The 23,100-nt window shown below is 48.9% G+C and overlaps 1 protein-coding gene across 16 annotated transcripts in view; it reads right to left on the minus strand.

The window, feature by feature from the left end:
- Window positions 1-23,100, minus strand: part of P3H2 (prolyl 3-hydroxylase 2) — a 124,137-nt gene that overhangs the window by 25,090 nt on the left and 75,947 nt on the right. For all 16 annotated transcript variants that reach the window (XM_050964778.1, XM_050964783.1, XM_050964782.1 and 13 more), the window contains exons 2-3: window positions 6,234-6,380; window positions 4,674-4,863 (exon numbers count right to left, since the gene is read on the minus strand). In XM_050964778.1, the coding sequence (XP_050820735.1) occupies window positions 4,674-4,863; window positions 6,234-6,380 (337 nt within the window). The remainder of the gene's footprint in view (window positions 1-4,673; window positions 4,864-6,233; window positions 6,381-23,100) is intronic.

Below are 23,100 nucleotides of genomic sequence, written 5' to 3' on the forward strand. Positions count from 1 at the left end.
TTTGCTTGCTGTGTCTCTGTATACAATTAAAATCTTTAAGGAACAAACGTGGGTTTTAAATAAAACATGTGCTCTGCTACCAGAGTGCTCCCGCAAGCTGCCAGAACGCCCGCTTTAGGAATTTGCATTGAAATCAAGTGGAAAGTCAAAACAGTCCTCGTTTTGCTCTGAGGATTCAAAGAACTGTTAGCGCGAGTGGACATTTGATTTTCCATACACACCCAGAATAGTGCACTAAAGAGTGAGGGAGAATGAAGCTAAACTTTAAATCTATCGGGAGCATCCTAGATCTGAAGGTTTGCAGCAGATCCTAATATCAATCATCACTGACATATACTGCTTCCCCTCAATGCTCTCAAAGTGTCCTTCAAAATTTTACAGGCTATAGTGCAGGAATCATTACCCGCCATTGAAATGCAGCCATCTCTGGGGTGGAGAGTGGCAGCATCACAACAGCCCACAGCAGCACTACAAAATAGCTCAGGATAGGAAATGAAATACTGTTTTAGAGAAACTTAAAACTGTTTTCTCAATAGCATCAGGATTCCTTCTTTCCACTAAATATATAAAGAGTCTGGGAACCAGAGACCTGCCAGTAAATTATGGAGTAAGACATCCTGTAATGTATCACTCTCAGTTGTGTGTAGGAAGACAAGTAACAGCAATGGGAATCTGTATTATTTTGCCTTGCTGCTCCAGACAAGCTGGGTGGCTCTGGGACTTGGTAACGGGCTATAAACTCTATCACCTCCTGGCCATGGAGTTAAATCTAAGTGAGAACTGAAAACCTTTCCCATCTGATGGCTGTTCAGTGGCCTCTGGGAAGTGAATTTCTTGCTCCTTCCCAAGTTCCCAGTGGACAGCATCACAAAAACCATTCGCACCACTGGCCTCAGTAAGCAGGAAGGCCAAGGACTCAGTGGGCTACGGACACGGAAGAATCTTCTTGGTCTAGATGAGGTCTCTCCGCATCCATTGTGAGAAACACTGACAGGGCGCAGGTGGAGGGAGGCTGCACTGTCCACACTTGATCTGCTCCGGGGCTTCACTCTCCAGAGTGCCGGGTGTGGCACCCTTCACTAATGCCATGGCAATGCTCCTCATCCTCCCGGTAAGACCTGACTCTGTTGCTGCTCTGATAATTCCCCAAACGATCCCTTTCCCCCCCCACCAACAATTTCCATCAGCGCGCAAAGCCACCGAGAGCAGCAAGCGCAACATACATGCACTAAGCCAGCATGACTTTTTCCCACTGGGAATGAATCCCACCCACAGCTTTGCCAAAGGATCTCCCCAAAGGGGGCTGGTCAAAGCTGACTGACGCTAGGGCTGTCTCCTTGGGACTCTCAGCAAAGAACCCTCTGTTTGGAAAGGAGGTGGGAACTCAGCAGTGCTAGTCTCTGGGAACATGCTCCAGGGGGAGAAGGAGCTGCAGATTTTCCTGGTCTGATGCATGGATGCCCAGGGTTTGGTATAGGTAACCTGAGAGGATGGATGGCAGAGTGGTATTAGCCCATCACGCAGAGACTCTTATCTGCACACAAAAGTGGGACTTTTATTATATTGGTGTCGTTTTAACTATGTTGGAATAGTTAAAGCACTACAAGTTTCCTAGTATGGCTACAGCCACACTGGGATAGCTTATTCTTGTATGGGAAGGGGAATAAGATATTGCAGAAGACGACACCTTTATGCCAATATAACTGTATCTACACTAGGGTACGTACTCGCATATCTATATTGGGGGAAAAGGGAACATGACATCCCTAACTGACATACAGGTATGTAATCTACCTGCGGATCCAGCCTTTGAAAACTTCTTTTTTTCTTGGATGACTAAATATTAAAAACAATTTGCTGTCTTGTTCCAAGAACTATCAATCAATAAATCATCAGACAAAAGAGTCTTCCCTCTTGTTGAACTAATTGTTTCTGGTCTCACTGGTCTCAGTTAGGTTCTCAACTTCATTCTAGCAAATGTGTTTTGACACAGATAAAAATTAATCTGCATTTGAATGGAAATATTTTCCACAGCAGCAGCAGAAAAACCATCCCCCAAAGACCGTGCATCAGCTCTCAGAGCTGACAGACCAACTGCAGATATAGGACTTCTGAAGCCTGGGTTCAAATTTATTGTTCTGCTTTCCCTTATTGCTAATTACTGGCAATCCAGTTTATGGAGAGAAGGTTCCCACTTAACCCTGCCTTGCTCAAGGCCACACGTGCATATCAAAGGACAGTATAACGGCAGGGTTCATTTGCCCACACGGGTTTCTAATCTCTACTTCCCCATTATCGTAGCATCTATCCTAGTTTTTTTGTCAGTGTCCCCAGCCTTTTCAGACAATCAGCTGTTCAGAATATGACCTGACAAAATCCCTCCCTCCCGGATGAAAACAAGGGGTGAGGTGTGCTGGGCCTGTTTATCATTCCTGCCCGTCCTGGGACCTAGCTGTGCAGCCCTCCCCAACTCAGGAAGTCTAGGCAGATGGAAGGTAGGATGGTCATGTGGGTAAAAGTACAGGACTGGGATCCAGGAATTCTGTGTTTCAGTCTTGACTCCGCCAATGACTCGCTGACTGATCATGGGCAAGCTGCTTCCTCTCTGTGCCCCCGTTTTCCCCTCTTTATAAACAGAGGGGTAATTCCTCTCCCCATGGTGCTATGCAACGTTTGCACGACGCTTTTAGCTCCCTCAGCTGGAAAGAGCTACAGAAGGGCAAAGTCTAGCTGCTATCACTCATGGGGTTGTGAACACATTATCCTGACACATTATCCCAACTCCATGCTCCTGTGTGCCCGACTTTGGTGCATGCCAGAGGGCCCTGCAGGTCAACAAGTGCACAACTGGCAGAATCTGGATTCCTGACGTTTGGGGGGGGTTGATTCAGCCTGTTACAGTGACAGGGGCCAGTCATGAAATTCAGATGCAGACTCATCATGGACTTCAGGGACGAACTTGGACCCCTGCATGCACAAGCTCAGGAACAGCCTTCCAATCAGAATTCGGGGTGCACGAAACCGAGCTAGTTTTAAGATGGAGCATGGTAAGTTTATGAATGAGGTCATATGAAAGGGCTGCCTCCAATGGCCGGCACCGGACTGAGGCCCTACCAAATTCATGGCCATGAAAAACGCGTCATGGACCATGAAATCTGGTCTCCCTTCATGAAATCTGGCCTTTTCTGTGCTTCGACCCTATACTTCACAGATTTCATGTGGGAGAGCAGTGTTTCTCAAACTGGGAGTCCTGACCCAAGAGGAGGCTGTGGGGGGGGGAGGATGGGGTCGCAAGGTTATTTTAGGGGCGTTGCAGTATTGCCACCCACACTTCTCCACTGCCTTCAGAGCTGGGCAGCCAGAGCGTGGCGGCTGTTGGCCAGGTGCCCAGCTTTGACAGCAGCACCCAGCCAGCAGCAGTGCAGAAGTAAAGGTGGCAATACCATACCATGCCACCCTTCCTTCTGCACTGCTGTCTTCAGAGCTGGGTGGCTGGATAGTGGTGGCTGCTGACCGAGGGCCCAGCTCTGAAGGCAGCAGTGCAGAAGTAAGGATGGCAATACCATCCCATGCCATCCTTCCTTCTGCGCTGCTGCTGGTGATGGCTCTGCCTTCAGAGCTGGGATCCCGGCTAGCAGCTGCTGCTCTCCAGCTGCCCAGCTCTGAAGGCAGCCCATTGCCTGGAGCAGTGCAGAAGTATGGGTAGCAGGACCACAACCCCCCTACAATAACCTTGCGAACCCCCTTTCCCCCCCAACTCCTTTTTGGGTCAGGACCCCTACAATTACAACACCTGAAATTTCAGATTCAAACAGCTGAAATCATGACTGACGATTTTTAAAATTGTATGACTGTGAAAACGACCAAAATGGACTGTGAATTTGGTAGGGCCCTAGCTATGACCCAGGAGGTTCCTTCAGTCCTGTGTCCTTATGCATATTGTTCTAGACCCTTTAGCATCTTCCGAACACTTTCCACACAGCTAGCTAGTGCATGGCCATGCAGCATGCTAGTAAGGTAAACATTAATGTCCCATTTGGCAGAGGGAAAAACGGAGGCAGGGAGGTGGAGGACCTGATTTTCAGAAGTGCTGAGCACCCACAACACCAACTGTAATCAGTGAAAATTGCAGGTGCTCAGCACCTCTGAACGTCAGCTCCAAGCCCACTGAAGGAGATTGTTTCCGATTCAGGATTAAAAGGCGTCGTCCCTGCAGGGCCGGCTCTAGCCATTTCGCCGCCCCAAAGCATGGCGGCACACTGTGGGGGGCGCTCTGCCGCTCGCCGGTCCCGCGGCTCCGGTGGACCTCCTGCAGGTGTCCCTGCTGAGGGTCCGCTGGTCCTACGGCTCCGGTGGACCTCCCGCAGGTGTGCCTGCGGATGCTCCACTGGAGCCGCGGGATCAGCGGTCCCTCCGCAGGCACGCCTGCAGGAGGTCCACCGGAGCCGCCTGCTGTCCTCCTGGCAACTGGCAGAGTGCCCCTCGCAGAGTTCCGGCCCTGCGTCCCTGGGTCCCATCTGGCTTCACGGTTCAGCGCTGCCGGTTATCAAAGGGAAGCTGCTTTGCCAAATTCAGCAAAGGTGTTGAAGTTTCTAGTTAAAAACACCCCAGGAGCCAAGGCACATACACGTCCTGTGCCTCAAGGGGACTTGGGGACTGGTTAGAGACCTCACCTGCAATTGCTTCGTAGAGGTCAGCTTTATACTCCAAGTACTCGTACTCCTCGAACCGCTGAGGCCCCTCGCACATGACCCGGCACTCCACATCCGCGGTGTAGTAGCCCCGCAGCGCTCGCTCCAAGGACTCGATGGCCAGAGCGTACTCTTCTTGATCATAGTGCTTCACCCCTGTGCTGTAGTTCTCCTGCAAAAAAGCCCAGCAGGTTCATTAGGCAGCTGGGAAGCAGGGTAGGTGTTGTAACACTGGGACTAAATCAGAGCCCATGGGGCACATTGGTCTAAAAGAGACTCCGGTAGAACTGCACATTATGCTGAATGGACAGTAATGTTTGTTAATGAACCTCCTGTGTGTAAATTCAGCCCAGCGCTATGAAATCATCAGCCAGTGACTGCGATGAGCCCACTTTTGGAGTTCATTTTGGTGGCTTCATAAAGCAGTTGTAAAGCTGGCTTGGCCAGCTGAGCACCACTAGGTAACACATGGACAAATCCAAGACCTTATGGAGTCAATGGGAGTTTGTCCATTGGCTTCACGGAGCTTAGGATCATGCTCATGGACCTGACTGAACGCTGGTACCTCGCCCAGCGTTAGCACTGGTGGCAGGGCTGGGAAAAGAGACACATCTGTGCTCTGGATCAGCCCTGGGGCTGGAGGAGGCAGGGAACGAAGATGGCTTAAATACCCCTTTGTCACTCCCACCTCACTCAGATCATCCCGTGCAGGGTGCATCTCAGGTGGTCTGCAGAATCTGGCCTCACGTAAATGTGTGAGAGCCAGGATGGGCAAACCCATTTACACAACGTGCGCAAAGCCTGCCATTTACTGAGCTGTCCGTCAAGCCAGGCCATGGCTGATACTGAGAGCAGTCAGCGTGTGAGTCAGCAGCTCCTCTGAGGAGAGAACAGGCTGGAGTGTTGTGTTACCGGGCATACGACAGGGGATACGTATAACTGAGGGTGTGCAGTCAGCGCCAAGAGGACACACATCGGAAAAGAAAAGGGAATTCGGACAGATTTCCTTCCCCAGTTGAACCATCACAACCAGGGAACACTGGCATGTCCACTGCCAGCCAGGGTTTAGCCCTCGGAATTTCACATTTGATGCATTGCCTTGGCTGTACATGGATAATGCAGGTGGGCGAAGAAGTGCCCTGGCTAAATGCACATGGCTGGAATACAGTGAAAATACAGGTGCACAGATGCCTGTATGGAAGGGTAAATGAATGCAAAATGAGCATGCTACCAGGTCCACGTTTACTGATGTAAACCAGTGATCCTATAGTTACCTCTCGGCCATGCACAAGGTAACGGTGCAGCCAGGCAGATGCTACGGGGTGGAAATTGACGCTGCCTCACAGACATGGCAGAAGGCTCGCACGCCAATATTCTCTAGTGGACTAGCATGAGCTCATGTCACAGCATTGTAAACGCCATCCAACAGAGCTTGGCCAGTAGCCCGTGTTACCTTCCTCCAGGCCCAAAACTCATCCCCAAGCTGGCTGACATTTTACATAGTTTCCCACTCAGTGGACAAGTATCTCTCTCCAAACTCACCATGTGCGGCTTGGCCTCTCGATCAACCAGATGGACCTTCCCTGTCATGGTTTTGTAGTTCTCAATGTCCTGCTGCATTTCCATGTGCTCAGGGTTTGCCATGAAAAAGGTGTGAGCTGCATCTGCTGCCTCCTCCAGCTGGTTCAGCTAAAACAAGGGAAGAAGCAGCCAGCTGGTAAGTGCCCTGCTAAGACAAGCCAGACCCGCCCTTCATATGAAGGCACCACACTCAAGATTTCTTTCGCCACCTGCCACTGCTCGGCGTTCCGAGGGCATCTGGGCCCAACCCACCAGCTGCTGCTGAAGACAGGGAGGAAATCCTGCCATTTCGTCTGTTCTAAGGGTGCATCAATAGCCGAAAGCAGGGACTGGGAAGGGACCAGCAGCAAATGAGATAAACATTGAGCGATGGGTGAAATCAAGGAAAATCTGAGTATGCAGAAGGAAGGAAGTGATTTCAATGCCATAGCCAGCCTGGTCCAGGGCAGTCAGGAGTCTGTTCCCACCTGCCTGCGTGAACTTGGGTAAGTCACTTTGCTTCTCTGTGACTCAGTTTCCCCAAGTGTCCTATGGGATAGCAGCTCCTTGAGAGGTAGGTGCAGGCAAGAATGGCAGTAACCGGTGTTTGGAGCCAGTAAATACACACAGCCTGGTGCTGAGACTGGATATGCCTAAACCATCATTGCCACGTCCCCCTGACACGGCGCGGAATGCAAACCCTAGGGGACTTGGGGAAAAAATCTGGGAGGGTCTTGGGAGAAGCATGAGAGACCACATGAGAGAAAGAGAGACCAGCCACCCCTCCCATTCTAGACCTCTCTCAACTCTCAGACCCGAATCCCCACGGAAGCCCTGCACTGGGAGTGGTGTGATTGTCCAAGAAGCGTTCTCTGCAGCAGGCCCAGACCCCCATCTGCCAGGCTCTGGCTGTGCAGTTTTCAGGCACCTCAGGAGAAGTGAGTTAGGAGGAGGGATTTCCCAGGAGCACAGCCCTGACTCCACGATCAGACGTTATCTCCCTGAAATGCCTCCTGCCTGCGTATGGCACCGAGAAGCAGATTCCAACCACACTTGTGCACATGTGGGAAGTTCATTCTCGATTACAACCGTTTGACGCAGACCTAGCACGCCAGCCTTCCTGCCAGAGGGATACAGAGCCTGGCCGGCTCCCAGAGGATGTCGTTCTCTCCCGGGAAGAGAACAAGAGCCCGCACTGGCAGTTGGCCAGTTCAAAGCCGCACACAGTGTCACAGCACAGCATGACCGAGGGTAAAGTGCTGTAGGGCTGCGAACACAAACCACGTGCCACTTGGACAACCCCGTGGGTTGCTGGTAAACCACACTGGTTTGTTTGCCTTGGTCCTGTCTGCTGCTCAGATTCCCAGACCAGATAATCGGCGTGGGGGTCCTTCCATTCGTTGCCTGCTTTGTCAGTCTAGCTATAGTTCAAGATGTAGGTTACAATGAAGTAGCACGCCCTGCAGCAGCAAGCCGTCTGCCCAGCGCACTGCTGGACCAGCTTGCACTGCCTGGACTTGATTTGTGTGACCGGTCACACTTCATATTACGCTTCTGTTTAGCAACAGTTGAGGGAGGGTTAATACATGACTGACAGATGTTTCAACAAATGGTTAAGCAATTGTCAGCATGTCTGTCTGGTCTACAGGTTGCTTATGATATGGGCTATGGGAATTTATAGCATCTTCTACAGGTGTTCGTACCCCTCTATAGCATGCACTACTTGTGTCTAACAACTATCAATCCTTTCTAACCCATTCACCAATGGAACCTAAATAATAATAAATTGTGACCATTTTACGTATGGACACTCCTCACTAATATCCCCACACCTCAGAAACTTAAATGAGTTTGCCCCGACAACTCTCCTCTGAGTATCAGCAGCTACATTTTATCCACTGAGGAGCGCAGACACGCAGAGGTTAAGGCCCAGATTCATAAAAGGAATTAGGCACCTAAGTTTCACTTATTTCAATTAGTGTTAGGTGCCTAAACCCCTTTACGGATCTGGGCCTAAGTGACTTGCCAAAGGCCATGCAGGAAGAATGTGGCAGAGATCCAAGCTCCCAGCCTTGTATCCTAACCACAGGACAATCTTGTCTCTGTATCTCTCTCGCTGCTTTTGCGCATTTCTGACCCCTTTCCTCCATCTATTTACAGCACATGCCAGTCAGTCCCTGAGGAACAAGCCATGCTGCTAGCAGTGGTGCAATGCGCTGAGGAAAGGGGCGAGGGAAACAGACACGCTACGCAGCGTGAGCATGGCATCATCTCGGAGCAGAATGTTTATGCCCTATGGCAGAATTGCTAGTTTTGCATCAAAGGCTTGTGAAAGTGCAGCCATGACATTCGGACTGAAAACGTATTTTCACATCTCCTGACAAAAGAAATCAAAACCTGAACTTCTTAGAGGGAGAGGGAATCTGTGATGCTTTAACTTCACACTGAATGAAGAAAGGCCCATTGGCAAGCTGGAATGTGCTACGTTCCACTAGGAAACTGGCCACATTTCTAGCGACGGTCAGCCCGCTCTTGAGCGATGAACATGCAAGAAAAGTCATGTTTTTATGTTCCAAATGCAAAACAAGAAAGAAAAAAAAACCTGTGCTGTGAAATCCCACAAAACATTGATGATCTGCAGGCACAACACTGCCCCAAACTGAACAGGTATGTTTAATATTAGCCTACATCATCCCAGGGAAACCTGAAGGCAGAAGGACACCTCCACATGCAGATCTCCCCTGCTCAGCGCAGAAGCTGCATCCATGATACTAGCCCCTCATGGCCTGGTATCTAGCAGAGGGCTCTCCACGAGGCCAAGGTGTCAGCAGGAGTTTGGGAGGAGCGAGGTCACCCCACAACAGCCATGCGGAAATTGCCTAGAAGGGGTGTCTATCTGGGGCTCTAGTTCTTTTCTTGTCTCAGAGCAGCAGCCGTTATTCTTCTTGCGGATACAGACTAAGGAGTCCTTGCGGCACCTTAGAGACTAACGCATTTATTTGAGCATAAGCTTTTGTGGGCTGATGAAGTGCACCTGATGAAGTGGGCTGTAGCCCACGAAGCTTATGCTCAAATAAATGCGTTAGTCTCTAAGGTGCCACAAGGACTCTTCGTTCTTCTTTTCTTGTGGCTCCCTTCAGCATGGGGACCCAAAGCCATCCCAGCTAGTTGGGATCCCCTGGAGTCTATTGAGGACAGAGCAGCAACTCATTCTACGGGGAGCAGGACAAACACCATAAATTGGTGCTCAGTGGCTTTTCCTTCCCTGTCTGGGACTAAGGCTACATCTGCACGACAAGCTAGGAGTGCAATTCCCCCTGCTCGTGTACACATACGGGAGCTCTCCTTGAGCAAGCGTGAGTATAAAGAGCCGTGCAGCTGGTGGAGACCAGGGAGCTGCGGCAGAAGCACAGCTGAGCCTGAAACCGGTGGGTACGCATGTGCCTTGCCTAGTTTCAGGCATCCGCTCCTGCAACCCTTGCTGCACGGCTGTTTATACTCGTGCTCGCTCAATGAGAGCAGGTGTGAGCCTGTGCACACGAGCAGCGGAATCACACCCCTCGCCTGTAGCGTAGAGGTAGTCAGACTGGCCTGTCTACCCAGTAACTAGCCCCCTGCAGCTGTCCCATGGTAGCTGACTCAGGCTCATGGGGCTCCCATCGTGCAGTGTCTACACAGCAATGAGACAGCCCCGCAGCCCGAGCCCTGCACATGAGTCAGCTGGTGCAGGCCAGCCCCGGGCTTCTCTTTGCTGTGCAGACATACCCTCGTGGTAATAGGGCTTGGCAACAGCTGGCCAGATGGCATGCACAGCTAGGGTGACCAGACGTCCCAATTTTATTGGGACTGTCCCAATATTTGTTTGTCCTGCGTCCCAACCAATGTTCAGTTGGGACACTGGACAAAAACAATTTTGCCCTCTGCTTCCATGCACAGGCTCTTGCCCCCTCCTTCCCCCATTGGATCCCTCCCCAAATCCCCCCCCAACCCCACCCCCTCACTGCCCCTTTGGATCCCAAACTGGGCCTGGGGAGGAGATGCCCCTGTGTAGCAGCCTGGGCACACAGGCCATGGCCGGCTGGGGTCGGGAGCGCTGCAGCGCAGCGCGGAGGCTGCTCCAGCCCTGCAGCCCGCGGGGCAGCACGGTGGGTCTGGGGGCAGAGTGGAGCAGGCAGGACCCGGGTGGGCGGCGCGGCACGGCCCAGGGTCCCTTAAACCAATAAACTTTCCCGCCGCTGCCGGGGAGCCCCGCGCCTCTCCCGCTCGGCTGTGCTCCAGCATTATGTTTAATGCTGTTTTGAGCAGGCATGGCCTGGAGCTGGGTCAGAGTGGCAGCCTTGGATTCAGCTGGAGCAGAAGAATTCCTCTGGATGCAGCAGATCCAGCTGAGTTGCTGCAAACCTGTTCCCATTCGGAAACTGGAGCTGGCTGCCAGGGTTCATAAGAGAGGCCAGTTGTTTAACCGGCAGCGTGATACCTCTGCCTGCACTATATGTACGGTTCGGTGGGGCTTGGGAAAATACAAGGGTCAATGGAGGGTGTATATTTTTGTTCCGAGGCAGCTTTTTCTAAATGTTTTTGGGAACATATTTTGGCAGCAAACAAACTGGCTAGTACCATTCGAGTCTCCTCTCACAAACAGAAATTCCAAGCGGCAAAAATGCATTAAGAAGCTACTGAATTGGATTTTCTTTAGCGCTATAAGAACTAGCAGGGAATTAAAAAGTACAGCAAGCCCCTGAAAATAGTTTCACATGAACACAAAGCAAGTGAGCAAGCAAGCTTGAGGAATCAGAAGTGTCCCCAAGTCCAGTCACTCATTTCCCAGACTTCCTAGCGTTCTCCCAAAATGTGACCCTGTGTCGTGGTGCAGTGTAGGGAAACTTGACTGTCCACCTAACTTGACTGGTCAGAGGACAAAGAAAATTGGCCTTTGGGATCATGGGATACTTTGGCAGCCTCCCAGAGCACAAGTCCAGTAGGGCTGTGTCTACACTGCAAAGCAACAGGGCTTGAACCCTGGGCCTGTCATAACATTTTTTCCCAGATCTGGACCTTAGCGTCCAAAATATGGGTGTTAGCATGAAAACCTCCAAGCTTAGTTACCAGCTTGGACCTGGTAAAGCTGCCACCAGCCAGGAATTATACAGTGCCTAGCTCACTGTGGTCTCCCCAAAACCTTCCCTGGGGGACCCCCAGACTCAGATGCCTTGAGTCTTACAACAAAGGGAAATAACCCCCTCCCCTTGGCTCCCCTTCCTGGACGACCCTAGGAGATTCCCTGCTTCCAGTCCTGGAAACACAAGTACCGAGAGAGCTAATCTCTCTCCCGCCCTCACCCAGAGGGTATGCAAAGTCAGGCTTAGTAAATCTAACACAGAGATTTTCCCTCTGACTTCTTCCTCCCACCAATTCCCTGGTGAGCTGCTGACTCAATTCCCTGGAGTCCCCACTAAAGAAAAACTCCAACAGGTCTTAAAAAGAAAGCTTTATATAAAAAGAGTGAAAAAGGACATAATATATAGTCTCTGTATCAAGGTGGCAATATACAGGGTCAATTGCTTAAAAGAAAAATGAATAAACAGCCTTATCCAAAAAGAATACAATTTAAAACATTCCAGCAACTACACACATGTAAATACAAAAAGAAAACATTATAAACCTATTGTCTTACTGTCTTTGTACTTACAACTTGGAAACAGAAGATTAGAAAGGCAGGAGATAGAAAAATCACTCTCAGAGCTGAGAGGGCACAGACACACAAAAAAAGAACAAAGAACTCACACCCCAAAACTTCCCTCCACCCAGATTTGAAAAAGTCTTGTTTCCTGATTGGTCCTCTGGTCAGGTGTTTCACGTTACTGGTGTTATCCCTTTACAGGTAAAAGCACATTAACCCATAGCTATCTGTTTATGACAGGGCCCCAGCTCAGTTTAGGCTTGAACTCCACACCCTGGGTCTGAGTCATGGGTTAAGGTGATTTGTGTGTAGATGGAAGGGGGCTTAGGGCTGAACCTGAGTTCAAACCCTGGGCTTACATTGCAGTGTAGACATACCCAGAGGGCTTGGCAGTCTGAGACCCGTGAGGCTGAGTCAGCGAACTGAGCCTCAGGTTTTTCAATTGCAGTGCAGACATGCCCGAAGGGACTTAGCCTGGGGCCACAGGAATCAACTGCAGAGCTAGGAACAGAAACTGTGTCCTTGCTGTCACTCCCAGACCTTCCCCACATGGCATGTGGCGGGGACGTTGCAGTCCCATTTCAAACCCATTCTCAGATCACATGGAGTTTGAGATACAAACTTGGGTGAAAACAACTTTCTTCCAGTGGCTGGAATCCTACAAACTCGGGTGAAAACAACTTTCTTCCAGTGGCTGGAATCCTACAGCAGGTGCCCCCATGTTCGCCTTCAGAATCCTGCTGGCTCTGTGGCAAATGCTAACACGGAAAAACACTCCAGATGAAGATGGGAACCAACCTCAGTGGCATGCTCCATGCACTTTGCCTATCCTGTCACGCTCCTGCTTTTCTCGTTGGTAACAGTGGGCTGAATCAGCCCTCAAAATCAACACACGCACTTTGCCTGGGAACTGAAGCTCACTGAGATTTCCACCACTAGTCAAGTTTCAGACAATAAAAACCTTTAACGTGCAGATTTTGTTCTATTGCCCTAACTCAGCCAAAGGCCACTGGCTGGTCCAATTCCCAGCAGACCCAGAGCAGGACTGCCTGAGAAGGCGCATGCGTGATTGCCTTTGAAAAGAAAATGCAAGTCCCAGTCAGAGGGCTTGTCAAAACAGGCTCCAGCTTTGCCCTTTGAACAGCAAAGCAACAGGGCACAGCAATGCCCAGAGGAACCTGAACAATTTGCCCTGTGCAAACTTGAAAAAGTTCTTGGCTTTAACCCTGTAGTTAGAACCCATGCAGGAAACAGGCTGGCTTTGCTCTCCCTGCAGAAACAATAGCTCTCTCGTTTGTGTATTCAATCCAAATGGGAGTAAAGGTTTGAGCTTACACTGCACTCAATTAGAGACTTAAAAGTGGCAATTCTTCAACAAAAAATAACTTCAAAAAACAGACTCCAATGAGAAACTGCAGAACTGGAATTAATTTGCAAACTGGACACCACCAAAGTAGGCCTGAATAAAGACTGGGAGTGGATGGGGTCGTTACACAAACTAAAAACTATTTCCCCGTGCTAATTTCCCCCCTACTGTTACTCACACCTTCTTGTCAACTATTTGAAATGGGTCATGCTGATTACCACTATAAACGTGATTTTTCCTCCTGCTGAATAGCCCACTTTAACGGATTTGTTTTGCTAGAGATGGTAAGGCAACTCCCATCTTTTCATGTTCTCTGTATATATCTCCCTATTGCAGTTTCCACTTCATGCATCTGATGAAGGGGTTTTAGCCCACAAAAGTTTATGCCCAAATAAATTTGTTAGTCTCTAAGGTGCCACAAGGACTCCTCGTTCTTTTTGCTGATACAGACTAACATGGCTACCCTTCTGAAACAAAAGAGATAGTGAATGAGAGAGAATTATCTCTTGCATTGTAGTTGATCAGGTAAATTCTACTCCACCCATTTTACAGATGGGGAAAAGAAGGCTCAGGGAAGTAATGTGATGTGCCCAAGGTCATATTATAAATAGGTGTCAATGCCAAGAACTAACCTCAGGAGTCCTAACTCAAAGTCTCCGCTAAATCCTAGCCACGGAGGGTACGTCTACCCTGGAATAAAAGGCCCACTGCATAGCTGTGGCTGGCCCAGGGCAGCCAGCTCGGGCTTGCGGTGCTCGGCTCACAGGGCTAAAAACTGCAATGTAGACATTCAGGGTCCCCACCATGGGGTCCCAGAGCTCAGGCTCCAGACAGAGCCCGAATGCCTACACAGCAATTGTACAGCCCTGCAGCCTGAGCCCCGCGAGCCTGAGCTAGCTGACCCAAGCCAGCCCCAGGTGTTTGATGGTAGTGGCATACTAGAGCATCTCGGTTGTAAGAATGTTTTTAACATGGACAAAGTGGCTACTTACTGAGGGAAGAGTATCAGGAATCTTGGGTCCAGTCCGGCTTCTGAGGGGAGCGATCACTACAGGTCCCAGATCTGTCTGTCCCTATCCCTGGCCCGTCTCTTTCCATCTCTGTCCCAGTCTTCTCCCCAGCTCTTCAGCCTCATCCTTGTGCCAGTCTCCTTGCTCGCTCTCAGTCTCCCCCACAGGGGCTCCTTGCCTGATCCGTCATATCCCAAACTCCAGCTCCCAGTCTCCCCGACTCAATCTACTTCCTCAGTTTCTTCCCTTCCTCGAAGGCGGGGAATTGAGAGTACAAGAGAGACAGGCTCCCTGCTCTCAGTTCCGGGGCCAGCACCCGTGGCCACCAGGTGCAGCAGTCGCAGGAAAAGTCCTATTCAGTCCCTGCATGCCCAGGCTGGAGCATGTTCTGTCACTGGGTGGGATGGTGCATGCGCAGTCTGGTCACATGCAGGAACTGAGAGAGAATGGAGCATGTTTCGTGGAGATTTAGCTGCCAGCTTCTGTAAACCGAGATTTTTCCAAAGTCTTATAATTTGGCCAAATTTGGGTGCATTTTCATGAGAACAATAAAAGCCACAATCCTGGCACCAGGGCGACCCCCTCCTCCCTCACCAGTTCTGCTCCAAAGCATGGGGGCACTAGCGCTTGTCAATGATGTGGTTATACAAATGTTTTTAATGTGGACAAAACAACGTATTTTCTCATTCTGAGAAATGACAGCCATTTAATGCTGAAAAACTGTCCAAATGCATCCACCCAGAGGCAGACGCTTGGGAAATGTCATCCCCAGTGGTTGAAGTTTGGCAAAGTTATAGCTGAAAACTGGGTCTTACAGTAAGAAGTGTCAGGAACCTTCACTCGAGGCAGCGCTGCCAGCTCAGCCTATAATTACAGTGGGTTAATTGGTGACAAGAGGACAGTAGGTTCGTTAGAGAAAAAGAAGCTGCTGATTTGAGATTACGTTGATGACTGATGTTAAGGAAATCTTTGCACTACTCAGGGTATGGCTACACTTGCAGGTGTGCAGCGCTGGGAGTTAAACCTGTCTTCGTACAGCTGAGTAGGGAAAGCGCTGCAGTGTGGCCACACTGACAGCTACCAGCGCACTGGCATGGCCACATTTGCAGCATCTGCAGTAGCATTGGGAGTGGTGCATTATGGGCAGCTATCCCAGCATTCAAGTGGCTGCAACGTGCTTTTCAAAAGGGGTGGGGTGGGGTGTGACAGCGAGCGTGGGGCGGGGAGAGAGAGAGGATTTTTGGAGCCGACACTCTGTCAGCAGCTGCAAGTTCCAACCCCCTCCCCCATCCCTCTCTTGCTCACTGAAAGCGAAATAGCGTCTTTGGTTTTTTCCCCTCACAGACCAGAGAACCAGCCTCCCCGAAACGGACCCCCCCCACGCCGTGCTGCTTCTCTCCTCAAGCCCCCTCTCTTCCAGCAAACACTAGCTGTGGGCGTTCCAAAGGGAGCTCATTCCCTGCAAATAGGGGCTGTGTTTGTTTTTTCGATAAGCAGCTTCGGGAGCCCGGAGTTCACAACAAAACAAAGAGCGTAATCTTTACTTCAAAGCATTATGGGAAGGTTCCGGAGGTCAGTCACAGCGCTCTAGGATTATTCCCTGTTTACACTGGCACCCCAGCGCTGCAGCAGCAGCAGCGCTATTCTCTTTATTCCTCTCGTGGAGGTGGAGTACGAGCAGCGCTGTAGCCAGGGAGATATAGCACTGTAGGTGCCCTGCCAGTGTGGACGGGGCGTGAGTTACAGTGCTGTAAAGCCACCACCAGCGCTATCACTCTCAAGTGTAGCCAAGGCCTCAAAGAGCTATTTACAGTGCAAACTTCAGCCTTGATCTCTCATTCTTGTTAACTTTGCAGCCCTTCACAGAGTTATGCTTCCAAAGGTTGTGTATTTATTTCTACCACTGAACTCAATGCAGCTCTCTGCAGCACCAGGATCTGAAGCAAAATGCTTTGTATTGTGATTGCATTGTTCTTGCGCTTGCTGCTTCCCATTTCTTTTTGAAAGGCGCATGACCTGTCATGGTTTCAGCTCTTCCTGGGGAAACTCGCTCTTGTGCAGAGGGCTAGAATAATTCCTGGACGACAGAGAAGTTCCACCTAACTCCTCAAAATAGGGCGCAAGCACTGTTGAGCTCGAGAGCTGGGTGAAACTCAAAACAGAACATCTGAGCTCCACCCTTTCAGGTTACCCCCTTCTTGTTTGCTTCTGAAATATTCAAGATCCCCTAGAAGCCAAGCACTGATAAGTTTCTACTTGTCTTGGAGTGTTTAACTAGAAGCACATATATAAACAAATTCCAAACCGATCAGCTATTCTCAGATGCTAGGGCACAGAGGAATTATGAAACACACTGGGGTCTGCTGCCAAATTCCTTGAAGCCCCAAGGGGAGGAAGAATGGTTTAAAGTACAGGACTTGGACTCAGGAGACCGGGGCTCAGTTTCCGGTGCCAATGCAACGCTCAGGCAGGTCACTAACTGATGGAGGGCTAGGCACAAAGTAGAATAGGAATAATAATAAACAATGCTTCTTTCTGCCACCTTTTCTCTGTCTTGTCTATGTCCAATTTCCCTAGGACAGGGACCATCTCTTACTAAGTGTACGTATAGCGTGTGTGTAGCATATGGGAAACTCCATTCTTGATTGGGGACACTATAATATTAACAACCACTACTTGTGGATGGAAATAGGCAATGGAAAAACAGGATCTCAAAAGCTAAATATTAGAATTGGACGAAGTACAGAGAAGGGCAAGAAAAAATGATTAGGGGTGTGAAACAGCTTCCATGTGAGGAGAGATTAAACGGACGGGAGTTGTTCGTCTTAGAAAAGAGATGACAAAGGGGGCATATGATACAGCAAGTGAATAGGGAAGTATTATTTATGCCTTCACAGAACAAAAGAACCCAGTGAAAACAGGCAACCGGTTTAAAATAAACAAAAGGAAGTACTACTTTATACAAAGCACAGTCAGCCTGTGGAACGCATTGCCAGGGGATGTTGTGAAGGCCAAAGGTATAACTGGGTTCAAAAAAGAATGAGATAAGTTCCTGGAGGATGGGTCCATCAGTGGCTTTAGCCAAGATAGTCAGGGATGCGACCCCATGTTCTGGGTGTCCCTAAACCTCCAACTGCCAGAAGCTGGATGACAGGGATGGATCACTCTAAATTGCCCTGCTCTGTTCATTCCCTCTGAACCATCTAGTGCTGGCCACTGCTGGATGACAGGATCCTGGGCTATATGGACCATTGGTCTGACCCAAAAGTACCCATTCTTATTTAATCAGGCCCTTACAGTATAATACAGCTTGAATTACACTGACACTCCTGGAATGATGTTGCAGGAATATCTTCAAAGTTTTATACCAAAACCTTTATATTTCAGCTGCAAGGTCACAAACACAAGATCCCAGAAGCACTATCGCAGGGTCAGTTTGGCTACGGCAATGACTAGAACAGGAAAAGGAGAAAAAAAAATTGAAACTTTTTTGAATTTTGAAAAAAGAAAATCTTTTTAGCTCAAAACCAAAACTTGTTTCATTTTGTTGGCAAATGGAAAGATTTCAAAGTAAGTTTGAAAACCCATTTTTCATCAAAAAATGTTTAGATGAAAGAATTTCAACTGGTTGTAGTTTCCACTTCTCCTGCAGAAGGTGGACAAAACTGTGGCAAACTACTGAATACAATATTTGTTCTGTGTTTGTACAGCTCCTAGCACAACGGGCTGAAATCCAGACCCTATTATAGTCAGTGGGAGTTTTGTCATTGACTCAAATGGGGCAGGATTTCATCCAAAACTAGTGACTTTCAGAAACTTAGATGGGAAAGATTTGAACAGGGTAAGGGCTGACATCAGACTGCAGGATGGACCTCAAGTTAGTACCTGCCTGGTCTTAGCACGATTTATAGTGCCTCTGGACTCCTAGAGTGCAGCCAGTTGGTTTACTTCCACAGTGAAAATCCTACATGGGGAATGACCCGCATTGCTCTCACAGGCTGTATGATAAAGTATCAACACAGTGTTAGCAGCTTGCTCATAATTCACCCTCTTTCTAAATCTAAATCTTCTGCCCATCTACTACTGCAGTGTAGCAACCAGCCAGGTTTAATACATAATACTCTCTAACGTCTTCCCATCTGCTTGCCACATGGCTGCCAACATTGTACCACCCAGGTATCTAGAATGTGTCTTACACAGAGTATGATACTATCAGCACTTTGGCTGCTGCTTCGTTTTTAAAAGGGTAACATAAAATAATAATGGGCGTATCATGTAATCCCAACCCTGAATGCGCACCTGCAATCATGTGGCTAGCTCAGCTCCATTCCAGAAGAGGTGTTTTTAACTTGGACTTGCGCATAATAATAATTCTGCTACGGACTTGGGCTCATTTGCATGGAGATAGTCTGGGGTGTTTAGGATCTGATCCCAAGTCGCTGGGAAGACTCCCATTGATTTCAGTTGGCTTTGGATCAGGCCGCTAGTCCAAGGCCCTGTTGTGCTAGCTGCCATTCAAATACACAAAAACGGTCTCTTCCCCTACACAATCTGCAACAAGACTCAACGACAAAGCAACGACAGTCAGCGTTTAGCTATTATGACCCTAACGCTGCAATTAGTTAGGCACGTACATGACTGGCCCTGTTCACCCGAGTGCACTCAGTGCAATTGGACCACTCACCTGAGTAAAGCCAGGTGTGTGCTTATGTGACTGCAGGAACAAGATCTACAGAGCTGGAAACAAAATGAAATGATCTATTGCCAGATTTTTGGAGCAAGGGATCCATGGTGTTACAGTGGCTTATTCCTGCATTTTTCTCTGTGTGTGTTTCGAGACAGACAGACCAAGTGCATATTCTGTACAATGTAACGGAGTCACAAGAACATTTTCAGGTTGCAAAGTGAACGACTCCGAAGTCAGGAACAGCCAGACTGAACGTAGCCTGTTCAGTGTTAATTCTAATTCCTCTTCCACAAGTACACGACACAGAATTTAATTACACGGCCTCCTATGACTTTTGCCACAGGCTTCCCTCCCTTTCTCATCTCTTATTTCAATACATCATCATCTATCGGGATCTGTGAGCTGTTCCGTGTGACTGGCCTAATTCATCCAATTTCTAGAATGGATTTCAGAGCCAGTCATGCAGCATGGGGAGCAGGAGATAGAGAGGAGAAGGGAGAGAGGAGAAGGAAAAAAAAACAAAAAACAAAAAGACACACCAACATTCAGCAGCCTCTTGAAACTTGGAGAGAGCCACAGTTCTCCAACTGTGCCTGAAGAATTTAGTCTTTTTTTGCAAATGGCTTGGCACAGCTGATCGCTGTGCACACTTCAGAGGTTATCAAGCACACAGCTACTTCTGTCGGGGTCAATTTATAATGCAGTCCTCCTTTCCTCTTCAATTTGTGTTTATGAAATGCACTTAATGTTCCGCACAGACTCCTTCCCTGGCAGAAATGCTAGGCAAGCAAACACAAACAAATCAAGCACTTCCCCAGTCTTGTAGCTTTCAAATGGCGTGAATACACTGCTTTCCCCTTGGAATAGCAGCCATTCCTAACTCAGACCAGGGCTCTTCAAAAACCTGTTTGAACACTGGAGCACCCACTCAAGGAGGAATGTGTAGTTACCACTGGCCATATTGTATTTCATTCCACAGGCCAGACCTGAAGGGGCGCTTACAGAAGCGAGGCTTGCCCATCCCAGGTCACTGTGGTGGAACACATGACTTTTGCTAGGGCATTTCTCACTGCAGTGGCAGACACGGAAAATCACAGCATGCAGATCCATCCAAACACATCCTTGTACACAACTCCCTCCCATGGTATGTTGCGTCCACCAAGGTAAACACAGTGCAGCCTGGATGTGAGTGGCGCTGATTGAAAGGACGTACGGATACACTTAGATACTATGGTGCCCAACAGCACAGAAATACAACGGACAAAACATCCTGCAGCGACTGTTTCTGGAATTATTTATGCTAATTTCCATTCATTCAAATATATCTCTGGGTTACCTAGGGAGGTGGTGGAATCTCCATCCTTAGAGGTTTTTAAGGCCCGGCTTGACAAAGCCCTGCCTGGGATGATTTAGTTGGGGTTGGTCCTGCTTTGAGCAGGGGGTTGGACTAGATGACCTCCCGAGGTCTCTTCCAACCCTAATTGTCTATGATCTCGTTTGTAAGGATGCTTTTCCTGTGCTAAACTCTGTAGAGTGGATTGCAACCGGTACATAGGTTAGGGAAGAGGTGCCAGAAGACATGTGGCTCAGGAGCACAGGCTGAGGCTCCAGAGGGTACATCTATACTGCAGTATAAGCCCAGGGTTAGTAGAGCAGACCCTAGGTTTGTTAACCTAGGGCTTGAGCATCTACACACATTTGTAACTTCACGTTAGAAATTGTTGAACCTGGGATTCAATCGGGAGCTCCAGCATCTGCAATATGAGTCTGAGTCCAACCACCCACATCCCAGACTTCCTAGTGCACTCCCAAAATGTGGCCTCTTTAGCCCTATGTTTGTGGTGCAGAGTGGGAAAACATGACTGCCCAGAAGACAAAGTCAGCCCGTGGAATTGTGGAACGCTTCTAGTGGACTCCCAGAGCACTAGTCTGGAGGGGCCGTGTCTACATTGCAAAGCAATAGGGCTTGAACCTTGGGTCCCTGCTTGACTCAGGGTTGGACCCTCCACCCCTCCATGGGTCCTGGGATTGAGCCCTGAGTTAGTGCGATTTGTGTGTAGACCAAAGAGGGGTTAGGCTTGAGCATTAGTTCAAATCCTGGGCTTACGCTGCAGTATAAATGTGCCCAGAAGGTTTGGTCATAACGTGTCTCCTGAGCCCAGGCCTCTGAAATGAGAGGGGCTGGAAGGGCATGGGACATCCCCCCTTTCCCTGGGGCATCCCTGGACTCGGAGACCGCAGCACGCGCTGTATGGAAGGCCGGAGAAAGGATTCCGGCTGCATCAAGCACACTAGTTAAACTGATCTAGTTTTCATAACTTCAGGGTGAGTGGCTGGCTCAGAGATTGGTAAGAAGTTGTGGTGTCACACCAGGCTCCACATCAGCTGAATAGAGACCGACAGTCATTCCTGTCTGACAGAGTAACAACATGGGGGTTCGATCCAGTTCCTAGTAGCCAAGTGTCCACATCACATGAACCAACACCACAGCCACTGCCCAAGAGAGTCTCAGAAGTCCAAGGGCTGAATGGACAGTGGAGAATGGAATGATCTCCGGGCACTGGCCCTCCAGTTCAGGGGTTGAGTAGCATCAATGAGCAGCTGGAGGGAAGCTTATATGGTTGAAGACCCCTGAAGTGCCCGTTTAACCACAGAACTGACGTCTCTCTTTGGTACTGGAAAAATCTGATCTCTTCGGTCTTTTTTATCAAGTTGCCAACTACACTTCTAGCCCAGAGAGCTTCCCTCTGCCTAATCTGCAACAAGACCATAGTTGAGACTAGGTCACAAGCTATTTACATCTGTCACCTTGTAACTTGCTTCTACCTGCTCAGGCTGAATGCTCTGCAGCAGACACAACACAATCATTGTCCAGTCAAGTGAACATTTTAATCCCCCTGCTCTCTGTGCTGATGTGCTCCACAACACTGTGGTGTCTCTCGCCACTCAGCGTTCAGGTTTCGAGGTCACTTGGGTAACGTTTTCAAAAACACCAAAACAAAAAATTGATGACTCAACCCCAGATGTACAGCTGTACATTAGGGCTACCAGTAGGTAACAAGACGCCCTGCAGTAAGCTGTCAATGCACTCTTACAGCAGCAGGTGTTTACAGAAATGAGAGTTGCCGAACCAAAGAGGGATTTTCAGTCTGTATATTACTGCAACCTGCATCACACAAATTGACTCAAAGTATGATACTGCTGTTCCCTGGGACACGCGCTCCTCTTACATCTGTCCCAAAATATCACTCCAGACTTTAGCATATTAAAAGAAGGTGACAACTCTAGTCTGCTTCAACTGTGTCCCAGTTACCCCAACTCCAACATTCATCACCAGGCATGACCCGCTTTGACTTCAAGAGGTGCCAGCATCAGAGAGAGAAATCTGTCCTAGAAAACTATATTCCAAGAGGGGGCCTTTGTCCATAGGTCTCAGATTATTAGGCAGCTGTATAGGCCTTTAAGTGTGAAAATCCATTTCCTTCACAACACACTTGTGTATTTGCTGTTTACCCACTCAGGTTACACACAACAGGACTCTGTGCTACAACCTTAGACAGAAGGTTCTTACCTTAAAGGATTTAATCACGACATTGTTTTTTCCTCATTGCTTTCGACATGCTCACGAACCAGGACAGAAACACACATACTTTATGACTCTTTGGAGGCCCCCAACTTTTTTTTGGAGAGACTCTCTCATCCCCAAAATGGAATCAAATCTCCAGTTTGCTCTGGATGTTCCCTTTTTAAATAGTTTCAATGTGTCTCAAACTAGCACTTTAGTCTTCTGTTGGAGGAAAATGGAGCAAATTTGGGAATTGGCAAGAGTTAAACACATCACAATAAGGGAGGGTTGGCCTGGGTATGTCACTGAAAAAGCTATCTTGAGAGGCAAATTATACATACTACACAATCACACTTACCAGTAACCACACCAGCATGGGCAAGCACACACAGAGCCAGACTGCCTTGGGTCTTGGAACAGTCTCCAAAAGGAGGTGGCCCTTTTGGGCACCCTTACTTTGGAAATTTATAAGTGGGCTGAACAAACTCCGAGAAAATATACCACAGGGAACGATCCTGCATCTGCTGCAGGGAGCTAGACT

The sequence above is a fragment of the Gopherus flavomarginatus genome, chromosome 8 (assembly GCF_025201925.1).
Source record: "Gopherus flavomarginatus isolate rGopFla2 chromosome 8, rGopFla2.mat.asm, whole genome shotgun sequence".
In the NCBI taxonomy this organism is placed as follows: Eukaryota; Metazoa; Chordata; order Testudines; family Testudinidae; genus Gopherus; species Gopherus flavomarginatus.